Source organism: Colius striatus, chromosome 21 (genome assembly GCF_028858725.1).
Source record: "Colius striatus isolate bColStr4 chromosome 21, bColStr4.1.hap1, whole genome shotgun sequence".
NCBI classification, from domain to species: Eukaryota; Metazoa; Chordata; class Aves; order Coliiformes; family Coliidae; genus Colius; species Colius striatus.
Window position 1 is genome coordinate 5,441,821 of NC_084779.1, and position 20,439 is coordinate 5,462,259.

At 45.5% G+C, this 20,439-nt stretch overlaps 1 protein-coding gene across 1 annotated transcript; it reads right to left on the minus strand.

The window, feature by feature from the left end:
- Nucleotides 1–1,643: 1,643 nt before the first annotated feature.
- CLCN6 (chloride voltage-gated channel 6) lies at nucleotides 1,644–20,349 on the minus strand. The gene is made up of 23 exons (XM_062012883.1): nucleotides 20,261–20,349; nucleotides 19,392–19,451; nucleotides 18,287–18,352; nucleotides 17,726–17,791; nucleotides 16,952–17,018; nucleotides 16,452–16,558; nucleotides 16,093–16,219; nucleotides 15,522–15,589; nucleotides 15,355–15,413; nucleotides 14,638–14,770; nucleotides 13,679–13,792; nucleotides 13,245–13,411; nucleotides 12,251–12,377; nucleotides 11,766–11,892; nucleotides 11,273–11,426; nucleotides 11,014–11,173; nucleotides 10,777–10,883; nucleotides 10,018–10,204; nucleotides 9,250–9,407; nucleotides 8,398–8,554; nucleotides 7,608–7,715; nucleotides 6,935–7,060; nucleotides 1,644–5,675 (listed from the first exon to the last, which is right to left on the minus strand). Exons 1-23 carry the CDS (start codon nucleotides 20,342–20,344, stop codon nucleotides 5,595–5,597), a joined length of 2,610 nt encoding a protein of 869 aa, XP_061868867.1. The 5' UTR covers nucleotides 20,345–20,349; the 3' UTR covers nucleotides 1,644–5,594.
- Nucleotides 20,350–20,439: the final 90 nt, after the last annotated feature.

The window sequence follows — 20,439 nt, forward strand, 5'->3', positions numbered from 1 at the left end:
ATGAAAAGCTACAGTGGATGCTGAAGAGGCTGAGTGTATCCCACTGCAGCTTCAGCACCCTGGACAAGAAGAGCAGCTTCATTCTCATCGTGCATGCAGGCTGAGCCAAAGCTCAGGGCAGCCATCCTCTGCTGCTTCCCGTTGTGTGCTGGATGATACACACCTGCACATGTATACACACATGCTGAAGCAGGCAGCTTGTCTCCTGCCAGCAAAGAAACAAATAAACCCGAACCAATCTTGCTGAACAACACTAAATTCTTCTGCTAGGTACAGAGCTTACAGGCACAGGGATCACGACACAGGGTTGGATTTCATGATCTCAGTAGAAAAGGGTTTAAATCTAAACATGAAGTCGATTGCTTTAAGTATAAATGCATAGTAATCAATTATCACCCATGATAAAATGACAAACCACCAGTGGTTTTGATCCCCTCTTCAGGCAAGAAACTTCACTGCTTTTATTCTCAGCAACAGGGATCACCCTATGTACAATCATGATGCCCAAAGCAGCCCTAAAGTTGACAAAGGCTCTAACCAAGCGTGCCACCTCTGCATCAGAGCAGCTGCCTGCTTTAGGTCTGGCTGCAAGGAAGTTGCCATTACACCAAATTGCCAAGCTGTGTAAGCATGGACATGCCTCTCTTACCTCCGTTTTTCAGAGGCAGGTGCAAAAGTAGACAGGAAACAGTGTCTTTCCTTCTTTACTGGTATGCTGAGGTACCTCAAATTTTAGGGAGGAAATGCTTCTCTCATTCCTTCCTACATTACTGCACTTATAACTGAAGGCAGCAGCAGAGCTGAAGCAGTTCCTCCCACTCTTCCCCTGATGACTCTTCTACCCTAATTCCTTGCTAGGAGCACATCTTAATTAAAGACCACCATGGCATTTTTTATTTGGCTCTCAAACACAGATTTTCTACTAGGTCCTCTCAAACACAGATGCTTTATCTGTTTCAGGTCCTCTTTATCATTACACACATCCCCCAAGTGAGACTAAGGGCAGAAGCCAGACAAGCATCTGGCTAACTTTGTATCAGATAGCTATGACATGCATCCTGTACAACACAGTTACTTGATCCAGAAAAACAGCCCAAACGTGCAAAGGCAGTGAGCTTTTGGGTCAGACATTTCTACAGTGCCCAAAGACTGTACTTAGTCACAATTTTTGGCCTGTAAGCATGTGAGGAAAGATCCAAAATTGTCACAAGTTCTTTTCTGTAAGCAGGATAAAGCAGGAAAGATAGTCACAAGCTAAATAACAAACTAAACAAAAGATAGAGATGAAATGAAGATTTTTCACATCCTGGAGAAGTCATCTGTAAAACAAGAGGTGCAATACTGCACTTAATGTGTTTCATCAACTTCCTGGGAGGAAAGTGGAAAGCAAGTCCTCTCAGGTCAGAAAAGCAGTAGTTGCCTCTAGCACAATGTGCACAATTCAGCTCCTCATCAAACAATTGGTAATTCCCTCTTTTTAAAGAGCTGTTGTGAGAGAACATGAGACTGGAGTGGTTGCAACCTAAAGGATTACACCAACTCCTACCTTTGCCCAGTCTTAGAACACCTACTGCACAAACTGTTAGATCCAGACAGTTCATGAACAGCAACTACTCATCCACCTGAAATCATGTTCTTGGATATTGTCATGTTCTACTAGTTTTATTATAATAAAGGGCAGAAATAACACTAGAAACATCAGAAGGCCTTCAAAGTGCTGAAGGAGACACACAAACAGTTTACTCTCAGACATGTTCAGGTTACATGAATACTTCCCAAGTGTCATAGTTCAAATAAAAATATATTCATACAAATGTAAAAAAAATACAATTTATATACAGGGTGGAATTAGCTTACATCATAACCAACCCAAAACAGTGCAAAACAACAAATGGAAAGGGAAGTTGCTACCATTGGAATGGCTCACAGTAAGTTAACAATTCAAAACTGCACATGAAACCATGAGGCAGAGGAGAATGCCACATACTACCCCCTAACTTTTGCCAGCAATACTAATCCAGTTCTTGGTTACTATTCCTTTAGTGATGCTTTGAGGAAAAGGTTACAGGCACCTATGTTAGAATTAAGTTTCTTGGTAAACCCGTAAGCAACCAGAGCCAGAGTAGATGCAGTTAGTGTGTTTTAAGTGACCAGAGTGTGTGAACAAGACTGACTCAACACAAACCCCTTTGCATCTGTCCCTAGCAGAAGGGAAATGCTGCGTCTCGAAACATGAGATGAACTTGCAATTCCTTTTCTGCGGGTTTGTAACAGTGATTGCACACTGAGATTCCCCCTTAAAGCAGCTGAAAGGGTCACCCACCACCCTCAATTAAAACTTTGCTACAGTGAAATGGGTGTGTTTTCCAGCTGAAACAGTTGAATAAGATAGATGTGCAGGCAGAGCAGACAGTGCTGAGAGCAGGTTGAAGGCAAGTGGCCTTCTCAGAGGGAAACACAGCTGGTGCTCAGACAGAACTTGACAAGATTTTTCAGCCTGCCTTGTCTGGATTGCCTAACTCCAGGCCATAGCAGCAATGACAAGACACCCTGCATCAAAATATACTGCTGCAGTTTGTGTACAGAAATAAAATGGGACGAGATCAGCTCAAGGCAAACAATCTAAGGAACACTATTCATGTGCAGAAGAGAAGGAACCTTCCACACACAATCACTCAACATGAGCAGGAGCAAAAAGATTTGTCATGGAGAGATATGGGGCATTCTACAGATGCTCTGACAGCACAGGATTGTAATTCAACATTAGAGTGATCTAAAACCCCATCAAAATAGGATTTCTGTGATCTCTAACTGCCCACGAGCCCAAATCCTCTGACTGAAAATTAGGTTAACAGAAGCAGATTTGAAACCTACAGTCCAGCTTCAGGGAGTGCAAAAGGGTGCTGGAAGTTTCTTGGGATAGCTCAGTGCAAGATCAGAGCTCAGGGAACACAGACATTTTAGAAATCATCTGCACAGACCATCCAGACAAGACAAACATCCTTACTTTACTTACAGAGAAAGAACTTCCAAGTCAAAAGCAGTAGCAAATGCCAACTCATAACACTCAAAGGAACATGCCCCATCTGTCCAAGCTAAGGGGTCCAAGTTGAAGGGACAAGATGGATCCTGGCTGTAGGAAAACACCTTTGCTTTTACTCTTAGAAGTTGAAGATTTTGAATGCTTTACTTGAGGAGGAGCTAGGATATTCAGAAGCCAGGAAAACTACTTCAGTGGAGGAAATAAGCTGTTGTTGCAAGTTTCACAGTAAGAAAGGGAAAAGAACAAACTTATTCCCTGCTCTTTAGATAGGTCACTTCCCAGCAAGTCCTTCAAAGTGGTCATAGACACAGTTTCCTTTGCAACAACTGTCATTGCATGTACCACAGCTTATTCTTTGTGGAAATGGTATAAATCTATTCTTGAAAACAAAGATCTGCCCCTTCTCTCTTAATAAGGCAGCAGATGGGAAAGAATACTAAGAAAGGCCTCCAGATGTTCACTAAGAGAAACAAAAATTAAAACCTAAGTGCTTACTAACAGCTTTGCTAAAGTCAAACTTCCCAGCTGAGCCATGCCATGCACTGTATAACAAGGACAAATTCTACCCTACAACTTGGCCTCAGGAACTACTTACAAGACCTAGTTTTCTCTCATCTCCAGGACAAAATTCAAGAGCCTCTCATGACTCATCTGTCTTTACTGCAAGCACAGCCAGAGAATACATCTCTGTACCAACTGCAAAGACTCTATGAACATCTAAGAGACCCAGTGACTTCAAGAGCACTACATTAAGACCACGGCTGGTGACCTGGGCACATAACTTCCTCCTAATCTCAACTATAGCAAGGCTCAGCAGCCAGCAGTTTGCAGAGCAGTGCCCTGGAGCAAACAGCTCCCACAAAGTCAGTCAAAGAGGCTGTTTTAACACATTTAGTGTTTTGACATATGTAAGGAAAAGGTACAACTTTTCCAGGCTTAGTCAGGAAAACCTTCAAACTAGACAAGTTCCTGAATTTAGGAGATACAATAATGTCTGATTTCCTTCTGCCACAGCTTTCATGTAGCCAGCTCCTTATGGCAGACAATAGGTTAAGTGGAGTGCTCAGAGGTTGTGTAGAAGCTTTTCTGGGATATATTCCCCATGGTACTTGGCCCAGTCTCTTGGCTGAGAGAATGCTCTGTGCTCTATCAAGCCAATCAGCTCTGCAGCCCCTAGAGGCATAATGCTGGCTTCCCACTGAGGGTTATCTGTATGCTAAACTCAGGAAGGCAGGTGCCTGCTGGAACAATACAGGTGCTGGCCAGGATGGTACCTGCTAAAGCAGCGAACTGGCTGCAACTGGCTTCTAAGTGCTGATTTTACCCTTACAGATATTTGGCTGCTGCAGTTGCAAACATTATCTTAAGCATTTTTAGAGCATAGACAGCCCCACTTACCACCCTGCAGCAGATCCTGCCTGTGAGTCACCAAGTATCCCTCCTGTACGGCAGCCTGAAGCTACATCAGCTCCTCTCACAACTCAGAGGCAATTCAACCAAGCCCTGAGACAGGGCATCAGTTCTATTTGCCTCCAGAAAGCAACATTTCACCATGCTCTGAGAACACGAGGTTCCCTGGTCTCTGACTCTAGCTGGAAAGGTGTCCCAGGCTCTCACTGTTAGGTCAGTACTAGGACAAAGTGCCTGTGAATGCCAAGAAATTCAGGAGTGTCAAGGCAGTGACAAAGTGGAGTTACACATAGTGCCTTAGAAGAGTCTCTTAAAGGGAGATAACAGCGGTAGCTAACAGAGAAAGAGATCTCCCTTCTCAAGATGCTCTGCAAATGTATGAAATATTTATAACCCCCAACAATAACTGGAATTGAATGCTTTTGAACTCCTGATTTGCTCAATGCCTCTCAGAAGTCAGCTGCTGTCAAAAACATCACAGCAGGGATGCTTCCCCACAAAAGAGAAATTAGGAACAAATGAAGCCAGAGTGGAAAAACATAGACAAGTGGAGCACTCACAAAGAGAGGTGTATTTCCAAAGAGTTGGATTTTTTTAATACTGCTTTTGAGAAGAGTCATCCTCCAGAGCAGCTATTTGATAACTGCAAACTTCAATATCTCCTCTCAGCCTTGACAGAGACCCCTTTCTCACACAAGTAAGGCAACAGTTGCAGGAAAAAGGAAGGAAGAAGAAAAGGCAGACAGATAGGAGGACAGGGGAAAGATGCTGCAGGACATGGTGGAGTAGATGGTTCATTTTTCCAACTCTTATAAACCTCCCCCCTCAAAAAAAATAGTAGAACACACAGTGTCAGGGCAACATCTGATGAAAGGAGACAACTGGGGCACAGGAAAAGAAATAACCTGCATCAAGAGTGATCAAACCAAGTGCCTGACACCAATCAACAGCTCTGGTCTCAGGCAGCTCCTCTAATTCTCTGGCTAGCAAGATGTTTTCCAGCTCCCCAGGCTTGATGTGCATGTGAGAAGCCAAACGGCAAGTCTTGGGCCTTGTGGGGTCCAAGCAGAACAGCGAGCGCGTGTGCAGGCTTGGAAGAGGGAGGTAGCCACACCGACAGTGGGACAGTGGGGCAGGGGCATCAAATGGTCTGATAGTGTTGTCTCAGTCTTGCCTGCAGAAACTCGTGGGTCAGGTTGTGCCGAGTGATTATCCCAACAATCTTAAAGGGGAAGAAAAGAGGAAAAAAAGAGATACAAGTCAGTATTCACAGATGTGCCACTAAGAGATGTGTAGGGTAGAGCTGTTGTTCTTTCCAACCCCCCCAAAAAGAGGGAACCCGAAAGCAGGTCTTGGCCAACGCTGAGTTAGAGTGGGTTCAAGTTCAAATCTCATGGAAACAATGCCCCTCCTTCTCCCAGGCAAGACACTGCTTCATGGACAGCTTAACCACTGCCATCATGTCTGGACATAGCAGTAGTTACCCCTGCCTAGGAAGGGAAATCCTGTCCATGTTAGACAGTATATGGATGTAACTAAGTCTTCTGGAAAGTGAAAACTGTAATTGGAAACAAGAGAGCTGCTTCTTATAGCTTCATAAGAGAACTTTCTGGCATCTCATATGACGTGACTGCTGATAGTTCACATCAAATACACTCTAGGAAGCTCTGAAGATTGAAACAGAGAAATGGTAAAGACTCAGTGGTGACTGCACACTGGCCATCACCAGCTTGCAGATCACAACAGGGACTCTGTCCCAGCCTGCCAGGAACACAGTCAAACTGCACATTTCAGTTGATGAAACACACCTGAACGAGTCAACGTTTCTTGTTTTCAACGAACAGCCTCTGCAGAACTGCTCTTAGGAACCTCAAGAGGCAGACAAAGCACCACTGTCTCATAGGGACAGCCCAGTTCAGGCTTAAAGGATTGTGTTTACAGGGAGTTACTGACACCTACTGACTACTTCTGAGCCTTGTAGATGGCAAACCAAGCACACCAAATCAAACACAATCATTCAAAGACTACTTAAACTTGCTGCTCCTATGAGTAGGAACAGAATGCAAGTTCCTTTCCAGTAGAAAAACCTTTTGCCCCAACACACAGGAAATTCTTCTCTTGGCCTTGAATACAGCTGTCAAAGAGGAAGCTAAATTAATCTACTCTAATGAGCTCAAGGCCTCTCAACAGGTACAAGACAGTACGAGCTTCCACCTGCTGCCAATGTGGGACAGGAGAGAGGCTGCATGTCCTGCCCTTTGCAGGGAAAGTGGGAAGCAGGCTTGGATGCAAAAGACAGTAACAAAGCCACAGTAATCAACAACACTCCAAGGCCTTAAGAAGGTCACATTCTCATTGCTTTAAAACATTATTGTTTGATGTTCAAAGAGATATTAATTCTCCCAAAGATGGAAACCACTGCAAATAAACCCCAGAGTGGCTTCCTTACCCAGCCAAGACAAAAGGGAGACAAAGACTCACCTCTCCAACCGCATTCACAACTGGTAAATGTCTGAGTCCCATTGTCCTGAACAGGTTGAAGACTTGTGACACATGAGTATTTGGAGAGACAGCAAAGGGTGATGGGTTCATGTATGGAGTAACATCCTATGAAAGCAAAACAATTCTATTATTTACAAGAGGCATTTTCACTATATCTGGGAATCACTAACATGAAATCCCTACACAAACTCCAAAGCACTGATCTCTGGACAGGGTTTTGGACTGGGGGCACCTGCTATTTCTCCACAAATATGAAATTATTTCAAGAACCTGAATTTGGTTGAATACTGTAATCCATGATCTCAAGAGCCCAATGCTACAGAAAGTCTCTGAGCAGGATAAACGCAGGTCTATAAATACATTCTTACAAAGTATACTTAAAAAAAGCACTTTGGCCTATGTGGTAACCTTCCCATCACAAAGACAATGACAGGCCTGCCACTGACTGGGCTGTGTGTGATCTTAACCTCAGAGCAGGTATGAGGACTGATTTCCACATGCAGACAAGGCTGACTGAATGTATGAGAAGTACAAGATGCTGGTCACTGCACCCAAGGGGGGACTTAGACCACGCTCTCAACCTTTTTTAAAGGCTTGGGACAGTCCTAAACATGTACCAGGAGGCACTGTGACACTGCAGTGTATCTCTTACCACTATCATGCGAGGGTTCAGCAAGGTGAGATCCAGGTCATGGATATCTGGGTAGCGGGGGTAATCCTCTGACATCTCTGCATGAGACAGACGAGGCTGACTTGCACTCTGCAATGAAAACAAATCCCATTGAACCCATCCCAGACAGCACATGAGCTGCAGGCAGCACAACAAACACCAACTCCCAATGGCTAACCCAGATCTCCTCCTCCACCCATGCCCAAATACAGCTTCTGCAGAGGTACTCCTTGCAGCTCATCTCAGAATGCAGCACTACAAGCCCAAATCTATACAGATGTTTAGCTGACAAAACAACAGATCTGCTCTCCAATCTCTACACTCAACACTGGAGGGCAGCAACAAATCAGCCTTGTGGAAGATGTGCCTCAAACACAAATGGTCATACTGATCTCAGTCATATAGATGACACTCTTTGTTTCTTAGCATGCATGAGTCAAAAGACACAGTGTACACTGCTGGTAACTCTATTTATGTTTAGTATCTGCCCTCCATTCTCCAGTTCTGACATGACTGCACTTTTATGCAACAAAAAGGGCTGCTGATGTTATTTTTTAAACAGTAGCTGCCCTTAATACTTAAACAGAAATACAGTGATACTTAAACAGAATTCATTTCTCTTGATTTTGGAGCTGCAAGGGAGAATTCACAACTCATATGCAGCTTCTAAAACACAGATGCATTCCTTGGTAGCCCATAACTATCACTCCCAGCCTTCTCAGCCAAGAGAGCAGGGATGGCTCTGCTCCAGTTCCTGGTTATGAAGACTCACCGATTGGCTCTCAGAGTAACAAACACCCCTGACGAGGAGGGTGACCAGCTGTGAGCGCAAGATCAAGCCATGGAAGGTCAAAGGTCTGAAGCGTTCCTCCATAGTCCACTCCTCACTGGGAGACTGGTCAGGGTACAGGTTGGGGTAGGGAGTGTATCTGTGACAGATTTAACACTCCATGTTAGAGCTGTATGAACTCAAGCAGAGAAATGCACCCCTACCTCCAAGATAACAACAGCTATTTCAGCAATTTGCAACACTGTGAACATTTCAGGGACTCATTTGCTAGAGACAGCAAGTCTTTGCTCCACCAAACAAAACATCAGGGAGGGATCAAGAGCCACTACCATGAGCAGAGTATGACAACAACAGCAGAATGGAGACATTCTCCTAACTGTCAAATTCAAATCACTTGCTAATAAAGCCATCTTCAGTGCCAAATTAACCAGATTCTGATAAAAGCTGAAGTATCTGGCAAAACATTAGGGTCAGGACTCCACTCATAAAAGTAACAATCACTAGAACCTGAATCTATGTGATCTTTGCAGAGCCCTCAGGTGCTTTCAAACAAGATATTTCCTCAGCTATTTCATTCTGTTCAGGAAACATTTCTGGATAGGGGTTTGAAGTAAATTTAAGTGAACAAGTTGGATACCATCATGCCATTAGCCTAGGATTTGGTTATGACCAAGTGGTGTGAGCTCCAGCACTGGCTGATGACACCAGACAAGTCACTTCTAAAACGTGGAACCTGGCACTGTTTCCCCTAACATATGGAACTATATAAAGCATCATAATACATCTCAACAGAAACATCCTCTTTCCATACATTTGTGCCTACCAGGACCTCACCTTCTCTCTAGCATCTGTTGCAGCAGATCCTCCTTTTCTGGTGGCTCCTCTGTTGCTATGTGCTCATCACACATGTTACGCAGCTCACTCGAAGGGTAGGACTTCATGGACTGACTGCGCTTGCGCTGCTCTCCAGCTCGGGTGAGGATGCTGCATTTCTGCACACAACAGATCATGTTCAGATACTCACTAGGCAGCTCAACAGTTATCCAAGAGCGACTATGAACTATTTGATCACAGCTTTATGTCACCAGATACAGTGTTCCTTAGTCAGTGCTGCTCCATAACTCAGAGAATAGCCAATAGGACTGTGCTCTCCTTGTACAGAGAACCTGGAGTTTAGGAACTCAGGTATCCCTTTTTGTTAGAGCTCAGGTTTGCCATAAGCACATTCATTATTCACTCTGACCTGAAAGTTTCTCAAGAGACTAAAACATCTGTCCTGCTACCCCTCCTACAAAGGAAAGAAACATTTAGGCACCCACTACGGACCTCAATGGTGGGCTCAGTACTTCAGTGCCAAATCCTAACTTTTCTCATGTCTATCCTAAACAGGTTACTTGATCCTCTTAAAATTTGCCTCTAGGGATGTAGCCCACTCTTCTGCCTTTACCATGACCCCGAGAACAGAATAAATACTCCTGGAACATTTCCTATTCCTTATCGCTAGCCTGAATTCTGCACTGACAAAAGCCTAGGTGACAAAAGGCCTTTCACCTGTGAAGCAAAGCTCTTTACCCTTCAACTTTGCAAACAAGATCTTTTTACCTTGAATTTGATGTTGTTACTTATCAGTTGATTGCCCTTCATGAACTCCCTCTCATTGCCCCGGTTCTCAGTCACCACAGGGAAGGCATGATGGACAGTTGTGCGCAGGATACTAACAAGGGACTGGATCCTGGTGTGTGGGTAGACATAGGTCAAGTTGGGTTCCATGATGTCACTGGCTCGTAGCCTGAGGAAACAGATCCAAAATTGCTGCAATACATCACATCAGCAATAGAAGGTTGGTGATAGACAAAAAAAAGTCCCAAAATGAGATCCTGAAGGAGTGTGTTGAAGTTCAACCCTGCCAGCTCCTTATACCCATGTGCTCACCATTACCATGCTATTAGCTGTTCTGAAACAACTGATTGATTTCTTTCAACATATGATTGCATCAGTGATGCACTGTAGGCAAGGAAAAGAGATGCAACTTGTAACACACAAAGTGTCTGAATACTACTGGGAAATGATGACACATGAGAAGATGAAATTCTGCAAGAAACAAACAGTGGAACATTTTCAGAGCTCTTGCTGAACCTCACAAATCTGATCTCCATCCATCTATGCCTTCCCAGAAAGGGATCCAGCATCTCTTTCCTGCCAAAGGCCTGATGCACTACTCCCAACCCCTCTCACAACAGTCCTCCTCACAGGGCAGCCAGGTTTGGTGGAGATGAAGCATCATCCTCCTGTATTACAGCTTTCCAAGCAAGAACCCTACCACAGTCTAGCCCACAGCCATGCCAAGATAAGCAGCCTTACTTATCCATTTCCACCTCTGTTTCCCACTCCAGGAGAGGCACTCCTCGCAAGTTAACATGGATGTCGTAGATGCCTTTGTTGAAAAAGTCTCCTGTCCATTTGGCTACCTGCAAAGCAAACAGAGGTCTACTGAGTTGTTGCCTCAAGTACAAGACTCCTTGAATGAATCCTGGGGATTCAGAGACAGCAGATGTCTGAAAGGTCTTTAAGAACCCAGAGCTAAGAGCCTGCACTCACCATGAGGGTGATCATTATTGGGAGTCCATAGGTGATCTCATTGGTGGATTCAATTAGGATGACAGTCAGGCTAATTGTCATGCGGACCACTCCTCCCAGGAATGCTGCTGCCCCAATCAGTGCAAAGGTTCCTGAGTAGATGTGATCCAGGCCAATGTAGCTAGGGCAAAACACAGAGAGTAGAGATTAGAATGCCCTGGGGGAGAGCTCAGCCTACATCTGCAGGATATTTCACACAAACACACACACACTCTTGCACCTTTTGAGGAGGTTGGCGACCAGGCGTCCGAAGGCAGCCCCACAAAGCAGTGATGGCACAAAAAGACCACTGGGCACAGAGATCCCATATGTCCAGCAGGAGAGTAAGAAATAGAGAAGGAAGAACAAGGACAGTGTGACTGGGCTGAAAGTACCTGCAACACAAGAAGAATCATGACTAAAAGGCACACAGGTCTGTCAGAGACCACACTCACAACACCCCTCAGCTCACAGCAGGCTCATGTCACAACAGCTACTTAGTCTCACAGTCCAAACACACATGAAAACAATGAATAAGTGAAGAAGAGAGGAAAAGCAGGTCTTTCTTCCCATGGGGGAGGCTTTGACCTGTTGTACTAGCAGTCCTCCAGAGCCATGAAGGCCTGAAGATGCTTTTAGCCTTGCAGTTCTTATGATGAGGCTTCTTCCAAGCATGATGAAGCCCTGAAGCCGAAGCATGGGATGGAAGCCGAAGTTGTTTTCTAGCTACTCACCATCCTGGTGGAAGAGCTGCAAGATAGCCGACTCCTGAGGGTTGAAGAAGAGTGTAGCCATGTCATTGTAGGTTTCATTTGGACAGAAGAATGTTTTGATGCTTGAATTCACATCCTCAGACATACCCTAATACAGGACACAAGACATGGAACAGTTTAAATCCACTCGCTCCTATATTAATGTCTGGGCAGAATGAGAGTAACCCTTCTGTATGGGGCTGTCAACTCTGGGAAGTTCAGACAAACAACAGAGTGTATGGGGTCTGCAGCATCAACTGGCTCCCTGATTCACAGCCTGAGCTGCTTTGCCAAAGTATAAAAGCACAAGAGGCAGCTTTTATTATCCTAAGCTCCTGCGACTGTCTATAGGCTTTCACTTAAGTTTTGTTATGTACTGCATGCTGTCAGACACTCATTATGTGTCTGTCCTTTTCTAGGGTGAACAATATGATGTGGACATGTAATCTTCATGTAAGATGCCTCACCTGCAGGCTCAGAGTGCCATTGCCACTATGACTGGTGGAAGGCATCTGCCGGCACTCCCCCAGAACCATGGAGGCCACGAAGACCACGACTGTGGTAGTCAATGACACCAGCAGGCTCTCCAAGACTCTGCAAGCACACAATAGAAACCATACACTGAAGCCACACTCAGCCCTGTAACCCATTCCCAGCTCTGCAAACAACTTCAATCAGCCTGCAAGAAGCAGAAGCCACCACAGCCCGAGATCAGCAGCAGGGGACCTCGCAGTTCAAGCTGAACTATGACTTGATTACCAGGGACTGTATTAACTCCCCTTTTTGATTGCCTGACCCGAAAAGGAACTAACTCTGCCCAAAGAACACATAGCAGTCACGTACAAAAAGCCACAGGGAATGGTTCAGTGATGGGTTTGTTCACATCCTGTAGATTCTTACAGGGTAAAAGGCTAGTAAGAATCAGACAGGCTGTTGATGTGTGGTCTCTCAGACTTTTTTTCTGTACACTTCTTTTTCTTTTTAAACCTGGGCTTCTCACCTAGGAATTGTCTAGAGCAAGCAAACAGCTATTTTCCAGAACTACGTGGCAATTTCCTCTCTAAACAGCACAGTTCCCATCTCAGCTGGGGATTCAATTAACCAAGATAATTAAAAAGAGTGGGATCAGCTATTCTTTCCACATCTGTTTGGACAAGACAAAAAACACTGCATGGAGATAAAGCTGTTTGTTCAGCTACAGCCTTTATTATTAAGAGCTCCCTTCATAGCCCTTGTAAGGGAGGATTGCAGCTCTCACTGTACCACCAAAATGCACAGGGACTGTAACATCTGGTTTCTGGTGTTAACTTTTAAATTCTATGGAGGCCTTGTTTTGTGATTTCAGAAAGAAGAGGTCTAAGACTTCCTCCAGCTCCACTCACTGGGTCTCCTACATTTCTGCTTTTGCTTTGGGATTTACAGATCAGAAACTCCTGCACAAAATCAAGTGAGCAGAAATACCTGACCAGCTTTGGCTTGGGATGCACATTCCGCATGCGGTACTTGGCAAGTCTCTTGTTCAGGCAGTTGAAGGTGGCTCCCAGAAGGCCTCCTATGATCCCCATCAGAATGAAGAAGCCCAAGTCCACAGCTGTCCAGAGGTGGCATTTCTTATCAGATTCAGAGCACTATGTATAGAAAAGCATAAAAGAAGGGCACTAACTCAGTAGCTGCTGCAATTTCCTACCACTTCTGTCTCCACAGCAGGAGACTTTAAGCAGCTATGACCAACAGGAACAATTCTATCAGGCTGTCAATGTACAGCAGCCAAGTATCAACTGCTCTCCACTGAAATACAAGCATAAATTAAAAAAGTCCAAAAAATAAACCAGAAAGAAACACTGAACTGACAACAGAATGGAGGGAGGCACAGAAATAACAGCACTAAATCCTACCTTAAACTCTCCAAAGTTCAGCAGCCCAGGGAGCTGAAAAGATCCCCAACTTCCAAACTGAATCCCAGAGCAGAAAAAATTCAGGGTGAAGGTGGCAGCCATGGAACAGAAAAGCTGAGGAAGTAAAAAAAGGAAGTAAAGTCTCCCAAAATTAAGATTGGCACAGTCAGCTGTTCCTTGACCAGAGAGGAAAACCTCACAGCTTACTCAGGCCTTATGAAAATAATGCACTGAGGTTTAACATCCATTCCCTGCTGCAAGAGGGAGCAGGGCTAGAACAGACTGATATAATTGATACAATCATCTGATTTCATTTCTTGCATAAGAAGTGAGGAATCTTCCCTAGTAATTCTTCCAACAAAAGCTTTGGGTATTTATCTGTAGCTGTAAATCAATTAGAGACACTAACACAGCTTTTTTTAGAGTTGGAATTGAGGTCTCCCTCCAAGAGACTTGCTCTCTTGGCAAATCCTCTAGTTCCTTTCACTGCTGCTGAGAAAGAGTAGACTTAACTGAGTCCTATCAAGAGGACACTTCGCATGGGAAATCCCAAGAGCATCATGAAATCCAATGCATTAACATACTGTCAGCTTCAGGAGAGTAGGCACAGCAGAGAAATCAGCAATCTAAAGGCACGGGACAAGAAATTCATCATTTGCCTATTCTGTCTGCTCTCAAAGGATCAGACTGCAAAGAGCCCAGGCACAAAAGCCCTTTTTCCCAAACACACAAGTCCTTTTTCGCAAGCACACTACATCTACTGCCTACTGAGCTGCCCCATAGCTCCAGATAGTACCAGACTCATCTCTGCTCTTGATCTGTTGTAATTTTGGAGCACTGATAGAGCAGGCAATCTCTCCCTTGCCACGAGAGCTCAGGAAAACACCAGATAATCTGAATGCTCTCAGAGACAAGCCTTCCCAAAAGTCAAACTCAAGACAGAGACAGTTGTTACTCACCACTTTCCATGTAAGTCCCTGGTTCCAGAAAGAAGAACCTTCCTCTAAGCTGAAAAGTGTGCCCCCAATTGGGGCTCCAAAGGCAGCTGCAACCCCTGCGGCTGCTCCAGCAGATACAAAATCCCTTTTATCCCTGAAATGAAGAGGAAAACAACCTCAGTTCAGCCAAGTAAAGCTCTGGAGGTGCTTAGGTTCTATAAGAGACCCTTCCCAATTATACATATACCCTAGAGATACAGGAGAGACAGCTGAGAGAAGTGCTGGCCATGGCAGGAAACACCATTTCTAAGTCATTGCAGTATCATGCTTTTTTTCTAGAGCACCAACACAGAGCAAAGCCCTGGCACTACACAATCACCCAGTATATGAGGAACCACCACAGACCATGGGACTCCACCATCACTTGAAAGAATCAGAGAGGGAAAGGGGGTGAGAAACTGAGCTTGTTCCCAACAATGAAGCCATTTAACCATTCAGATTAAAGGTTTTAAATGGATATAAACTTGCTGAGCAGTACGAGAGAACATTAACGGACTTGGAGATCAGAGTAGAGCAGTACAGAAGAGTCAAATCCTGGAGCTGTTGTCTTGCTGCAGCAAGAAACTGCAGGACACTAGGAAAAACCACCAACTGATTCATCCCAGCCTGCCATCCTTCTCCCAAGGAAGTCTGCTCACTCATCCTTCCCTCCCCTCCTCCACATCCTGGGTACAGTACCTGTCACTGCGGAAATAGGGAAAGTTAAATTGGATCTTCTTCAAGGAGATGCTCTGGAACTACAAACAAAGCAAAGATTTAGAAACATAGGAGATTGAAACTTAGACCTCACAGTACTTTTAAAAAGCTATGGTGTGACCAGGACAGCAACCCAGGTCAGCACTTACCTGTGGCAAACCAGCACCCACAACAGCACCACTGTGAATCATTGGACCCTCCTTCCCGACAAAAAGACCTGGAAAAACAGGACTGATGAGGCAACACACTCCCTCATCAGTCTGCTTTGCTGACAATACCAGGAAAGATGAACTCACCACTCCCAACCCAGCCTCCTGTGCTGGGCCTGCACCCCCATCCCTCTCCCCTCAAAGTGACAGAAGGTGCTGACCTCCACCCTCTCAAATGTTTGTGAACACTTGCCCAGACTTTGCACTGCAAGTGGGTAGAATCAAAGGCAGCTGCTACAAAGACAATGAACTCTCCACGTTACTCTGCCCCGCTGCCTAGAACGTGGCCTCTCTCAGGCTGCTTTAGACAACATGTTCTGGAGGATTCTCAGGTCTCCCTCTTGGATTGAGCCACAAAGAGGCAGGTCTGACTAGTCCACCTGGAAAAACACCTGTGTGCCCAATAGTCCCGATCCTTTTGTCTGTTTTTTACTATACACACATTGAGGGCTCACACGCCTTTCAGTGATTCCTTATCCCAACAAGACCAATACACTGCAGCCCTTCTTACCTCCTGCCACGCTGAAGAGCACTCCCACAGCTTTGCACATCACTGTCCGGAGACGCACAACCCCTGGAACCTTTACCCCGTTGAGGTAACACTTAATTTCAGGAATTCCTGATCCAGCTGCTACAGGCTGCAGAAAAGAACACTGTGCTGCATCAATTGCATAGCTGACTGACAAATTCTCATCTGAGCACACAGCAAGCAACCAAGAGACCTTGCTTAGCTAAATCAATTAGTGCTATGAAGCTGGTTTGACATCTTGGAGCAGAAAGTGCTCCTGGCACGAAGGATACTTCATGCCAAGGACCTGTGTGACAGGAAGGGGAGACTGGGTAAGGGATAACAGTGAACCTAAGTCTTACTTGGATTAGGACCAGAAGACTGGAAAGAAAAACAAAGGTGAGGTTGAACCCCAGCAGCTCCAGCAAGGACAATGCAAGACAGCCTTTCTCAGTGCATTCTTCCACCGCTGCAGGGATGGTCAAGGAAAACAACATTTCCCCCACAACCACTTGATCCTTTCCGAGGGTCCCACTGGCATCAGGAGCCAAGCTTGCACTCCCTAATCCAGCTGGACAGCTGACAGGACCCATCAGGAAGCCAGGCTTCCTTTTCAGAGCTCAAGACTGAGCTAGAAGGAAGAGAAACCACTCATTCTTTCTAGGATTAGCCTTGGCCTACCTACATGATACTGGAAACATTTATTGCTTTTTGACACAGGTCAAGTTGAAAACTTGATTAATCATTAACAACATGAGTGATGGCAGAAATCTGAGAGTCAGCTGTTCTGAGCAAAACATGGCAACAGAAAGGAAAAGGTCATTTGGGTCCATCGGGAACCTATACACAAGGTAAAAGATACAGCTTTGTACCACCCGGAACTTGAGCTGGGTAAAGAGTCGTACGAAAAAATCCACAAAGAGACCCACCTGTGAAAGATAAGACAGATGACTACAGAAAAGAAGACAAATGACTACATCCAAGTAACAAATACCACCCTCTAGCAAGCCCTACCAGAAGTATGCACATGTAGGACAAAGGATGAAGAAGGCAAAAGAGGCATCATTCAGAGTCAAGTAACTTTGGAAGCTCAGATTTGCTGCCTCTTTTTTTTCTCCCTGGGACAGATCCAGCCTAGAACTATTCCTGAAGAGATGCATTTTATAGTACTAATCTGGTGGCATTTTTACCACCCACAACATACTCCAGAGTACAGAAGAAAGCTGGTGTTTAACTAAGGCATACAATCAGCAGAGCTCATTTTCAAGCACTCTAGAAAGCACAAGCAGTGATGCTAATACAGCCAAATATAAAAAAACCTTACAGTTCAACTGTAAATTGGCATTATTTTTATTAAGTGTTCACTTTGAATAAGTTTTCCTGTATGTAGAACTAAAGGACTTGCCACAATACTTGGCAAAGAAAGCACAACAAGTTCTAAAATAAAAAAAAGGCTTTGGGGAAAATAATCTAGCAACAATGCCCTGTAATTCCCAAAAGACAACTCGAGCTACTCAGCTCTCCATATCATGAAAGAGAATGTTTCCTCCTCATTTACTCCCTGATCACTGACTTCAAAATTATTCCTGCTTAGTCTCCTGAATATTCCTCATTCTCCAAACAGCATGGTCCTTACCAGTCCTGTGCAGACTCCAATAGCAAAAACCATCACCCACTTCACTGCTTCGTACCTTTGGGCTTTCTGTTTAGGAAGAGGAGAAAAAAATAAATGAAAAAACCCCAAGCCAGACAAAACAACATAGAAATGGAGATGAGAAAAAGGTTGTTTGGGTCTCTACAGCTTAGTTACAGCTAGAGTGATAGAGAACTGAAGGTGTTGAACGTCTTGCTCACATTAAACCTGAGGATCAGAATAGATGCTGAGAGGCTATAACCTTCACACAAATTTTTATTCTTTTCATAGAGGAAACCAAGAGAGCACACAGAATTTGTTTCATAAAGAAAAACCCCAAAAAACTCCCTGCAGTTACAGATTTGTTTGGGTTGGAAGAGTCTTTTTTAAAGGTCATCAAGTTCAAGCCCTTGCCATGGGCAGGAACTCGCTAGCTCAGATTGATCAAACTCCCCATTCAACATGACCTTGAACACTTCCAGTGCTGGAGCATCCACAGCTTCTCTGGGCAATTTCCAGTTTTAGCTCTCAAGCTAATGAAAAATAAAAAGAACAAAGTCCTACCTTGTTGTCCATGCTCTCCAAAACTTCCAAGTACGGGTCATTGATACAGCGATCATAGTCCAAGCTCTGAAACAACGCCAAAAGGTCGATTTGAAAGAATTAGTTGTAACAGATTGCAAAAAACCATTACAGATAGAAGAGCCTGTTAAAGATTAAGGTCAACACAACCAAGTGCAGCAAGTTTTGCAAACAAGGTTAGTAGAAAATAAACTCCTGGAAACAATTTCATTTAAATATTTCCAGTAGATCCAGACTCCGAGGATCAGGAAGTGAGAGGACAGCTCAACTTCACTGCCCAAGCAGAGACAGGGAACCAAACAGGAACATAACTTTAAAGAAGTCACATTGTACATTTACACATTGTAAATTGGAGGCACTTTACTTTTTGAAGTGCCTCCAATTTGATAGTGCAGGGGATAACATTAAATCTTTGTATTTAGCCTGTCGTTACACCAGGTATGCTAGAATCCCTCTCCAGACGAAGACATCAGTTCTTAGGCTCAACAGAGCAGGGAATTAAAAGCAATACAGAGTTGCCCAGTCATAATCACAAAGCACACAAACCCTCTACCTATGTCAGCCTCACCTTTTTATGTCAAGCAGTAACAGGCAGAGCTGGTGACACTCACGCTAATGGCAACTGCTCTAAATACCTAAATACAGGAACCCAAATACCTCCTGTAAGAAGCAGACTCTAGGAGATGGGAAGACCTGCTGTAAACCAGCAGAGACAGCAGCAAGGCAATAGTGCCCAAGTAGCCACAGATGATTTTTACAATCATGAGAACAAGACCACTACAACCCATAAATCTCACATTTAAAAAGTGAACCAAAGCATCAGACTCTCTGTGAAAATGATTTTTTCTCAACAAAAGTCTGACTTAAGCAGCAGATGCTCAAGATCTACTCGCAGGGGTTTAACCCAGAAACATATAATGATGAGAAGTTCTTTGCAACTGCAAGTCTTGATATTTCTGTTGGTGCCAGTGCAATCCAACTAGTGATACTTTGAGTATCCAGCTCATTACAAATGCAACACAGCCTGAAACCTGTCTGCAGATCTCTTCACCTTAGCTTCACTAGTTGCTATCAGTTAATTTCCTACCTCATAGTCTTTCCGTGGAAGGATTTCATCCTCCTCTTCATGAGTTTCTCCTAGGATCGTCTGCAAAACAAACGTGGGAAAGGAAAATCATCAGGGGAACGAATGTACGTACAGGTGCTCAGGTAGCACAGCCAAAATTAGGGCAGATCTATGTCACTACTGCTTATAAAGTCAAAGCATAGATTACCAGGCTGACATCTACTTTGAAGTAACTGTACAGGGTCTTACCTTAAAGCTTTCCCCCCTGCAAGAATATTCTACAATACTTTGATGGGGGAACTCTCCACAGCAATGCAGAACGCCAAACCCCCATCCCCACTTCCTTCCCAGCCACAGCTTCTGGGGAAGCACTGGGCAAGAAACCTGCACTGCCAGCATTCTGCTGGAATTTTGGCTGGAGAGCCACAACCAGAGCCCTTCTTCTCCAACGGCTGCTGAGCCCGGGAGGAGCAGCGGCTGGGATACCAGGCCCCGCCAGACCAAACGCTGACTGGAGTAGCAGGGCGGTGTGGGCTGGGGCAGCGGCGGCTGAGGGAACAGGCCCCACACGAGGCGAAAGCGCGGGAAGGGGCTGAGGCCCCACGCCCTGAGGCGCTACCAGCGGGGGCGGCGGCCCCGGGCCTGAGGCGCCAGGCCGAGCACGGCGTGAGGCGCGATACCGCACCCTGAGGCGCCGGGCCCTGGGCTGGAGGCCCTGCACCGTAGCAACGCTCAACTCCCCCCACACAGCCGCCCGCCCTCAGGCGCTCCCCAGAGCCGGCGCGGCGGCCGAGGCCCGGTGTCGGTGCGCCGCCAGCAAGCGGGGGGAGTGGGAAAGGCGAAGGAGGGATGCCGGGCACAGGCAGGGTCGCGCGGGGCCGCGGGCGTACCAGCTCCTCGGGGGTGCGGCTCTCCCGCTCGCCGCAGCAGCGCGGGCAGCAGCAGCAGCACAGCCCGGCCCCGCACCCCGCCATCTTCCGCCGCCACCGCCCCTTCCCGGCCCCGCCCGCCGCGCTGCGCCGCGGCCGCCGCTGGCCCCGCCCACTGCTCGCGCGGCGAGGGGGGAGCG

Excerpts from the sequence above, each read along its gene's own strand:
- CLCN6 (XM_062012883.1), bottom strand. The coding sequence starts at position 20,344 with ATGGCGGGGTGCGGGGCCGGGCTGTGCTGCTGCTGCTGCCCGCGCTGC. Across the intron at positions 15,414-15,521 it reads TGGGTGCTGGTTTGCCACAG|TTCCAGAGCATCTCCTTGAA; the intron begins GTAAGTGCTGAC and ends CTTTGTTTGTAG. Across the intron at positions 11,427-11,765 it reads GCAGCTCTTCCACCAGGATG|GTACTTTCAGCCCAGTCACA; the intron begins GTGAGTAGCTAG and ends CTTGTGTTGCAG.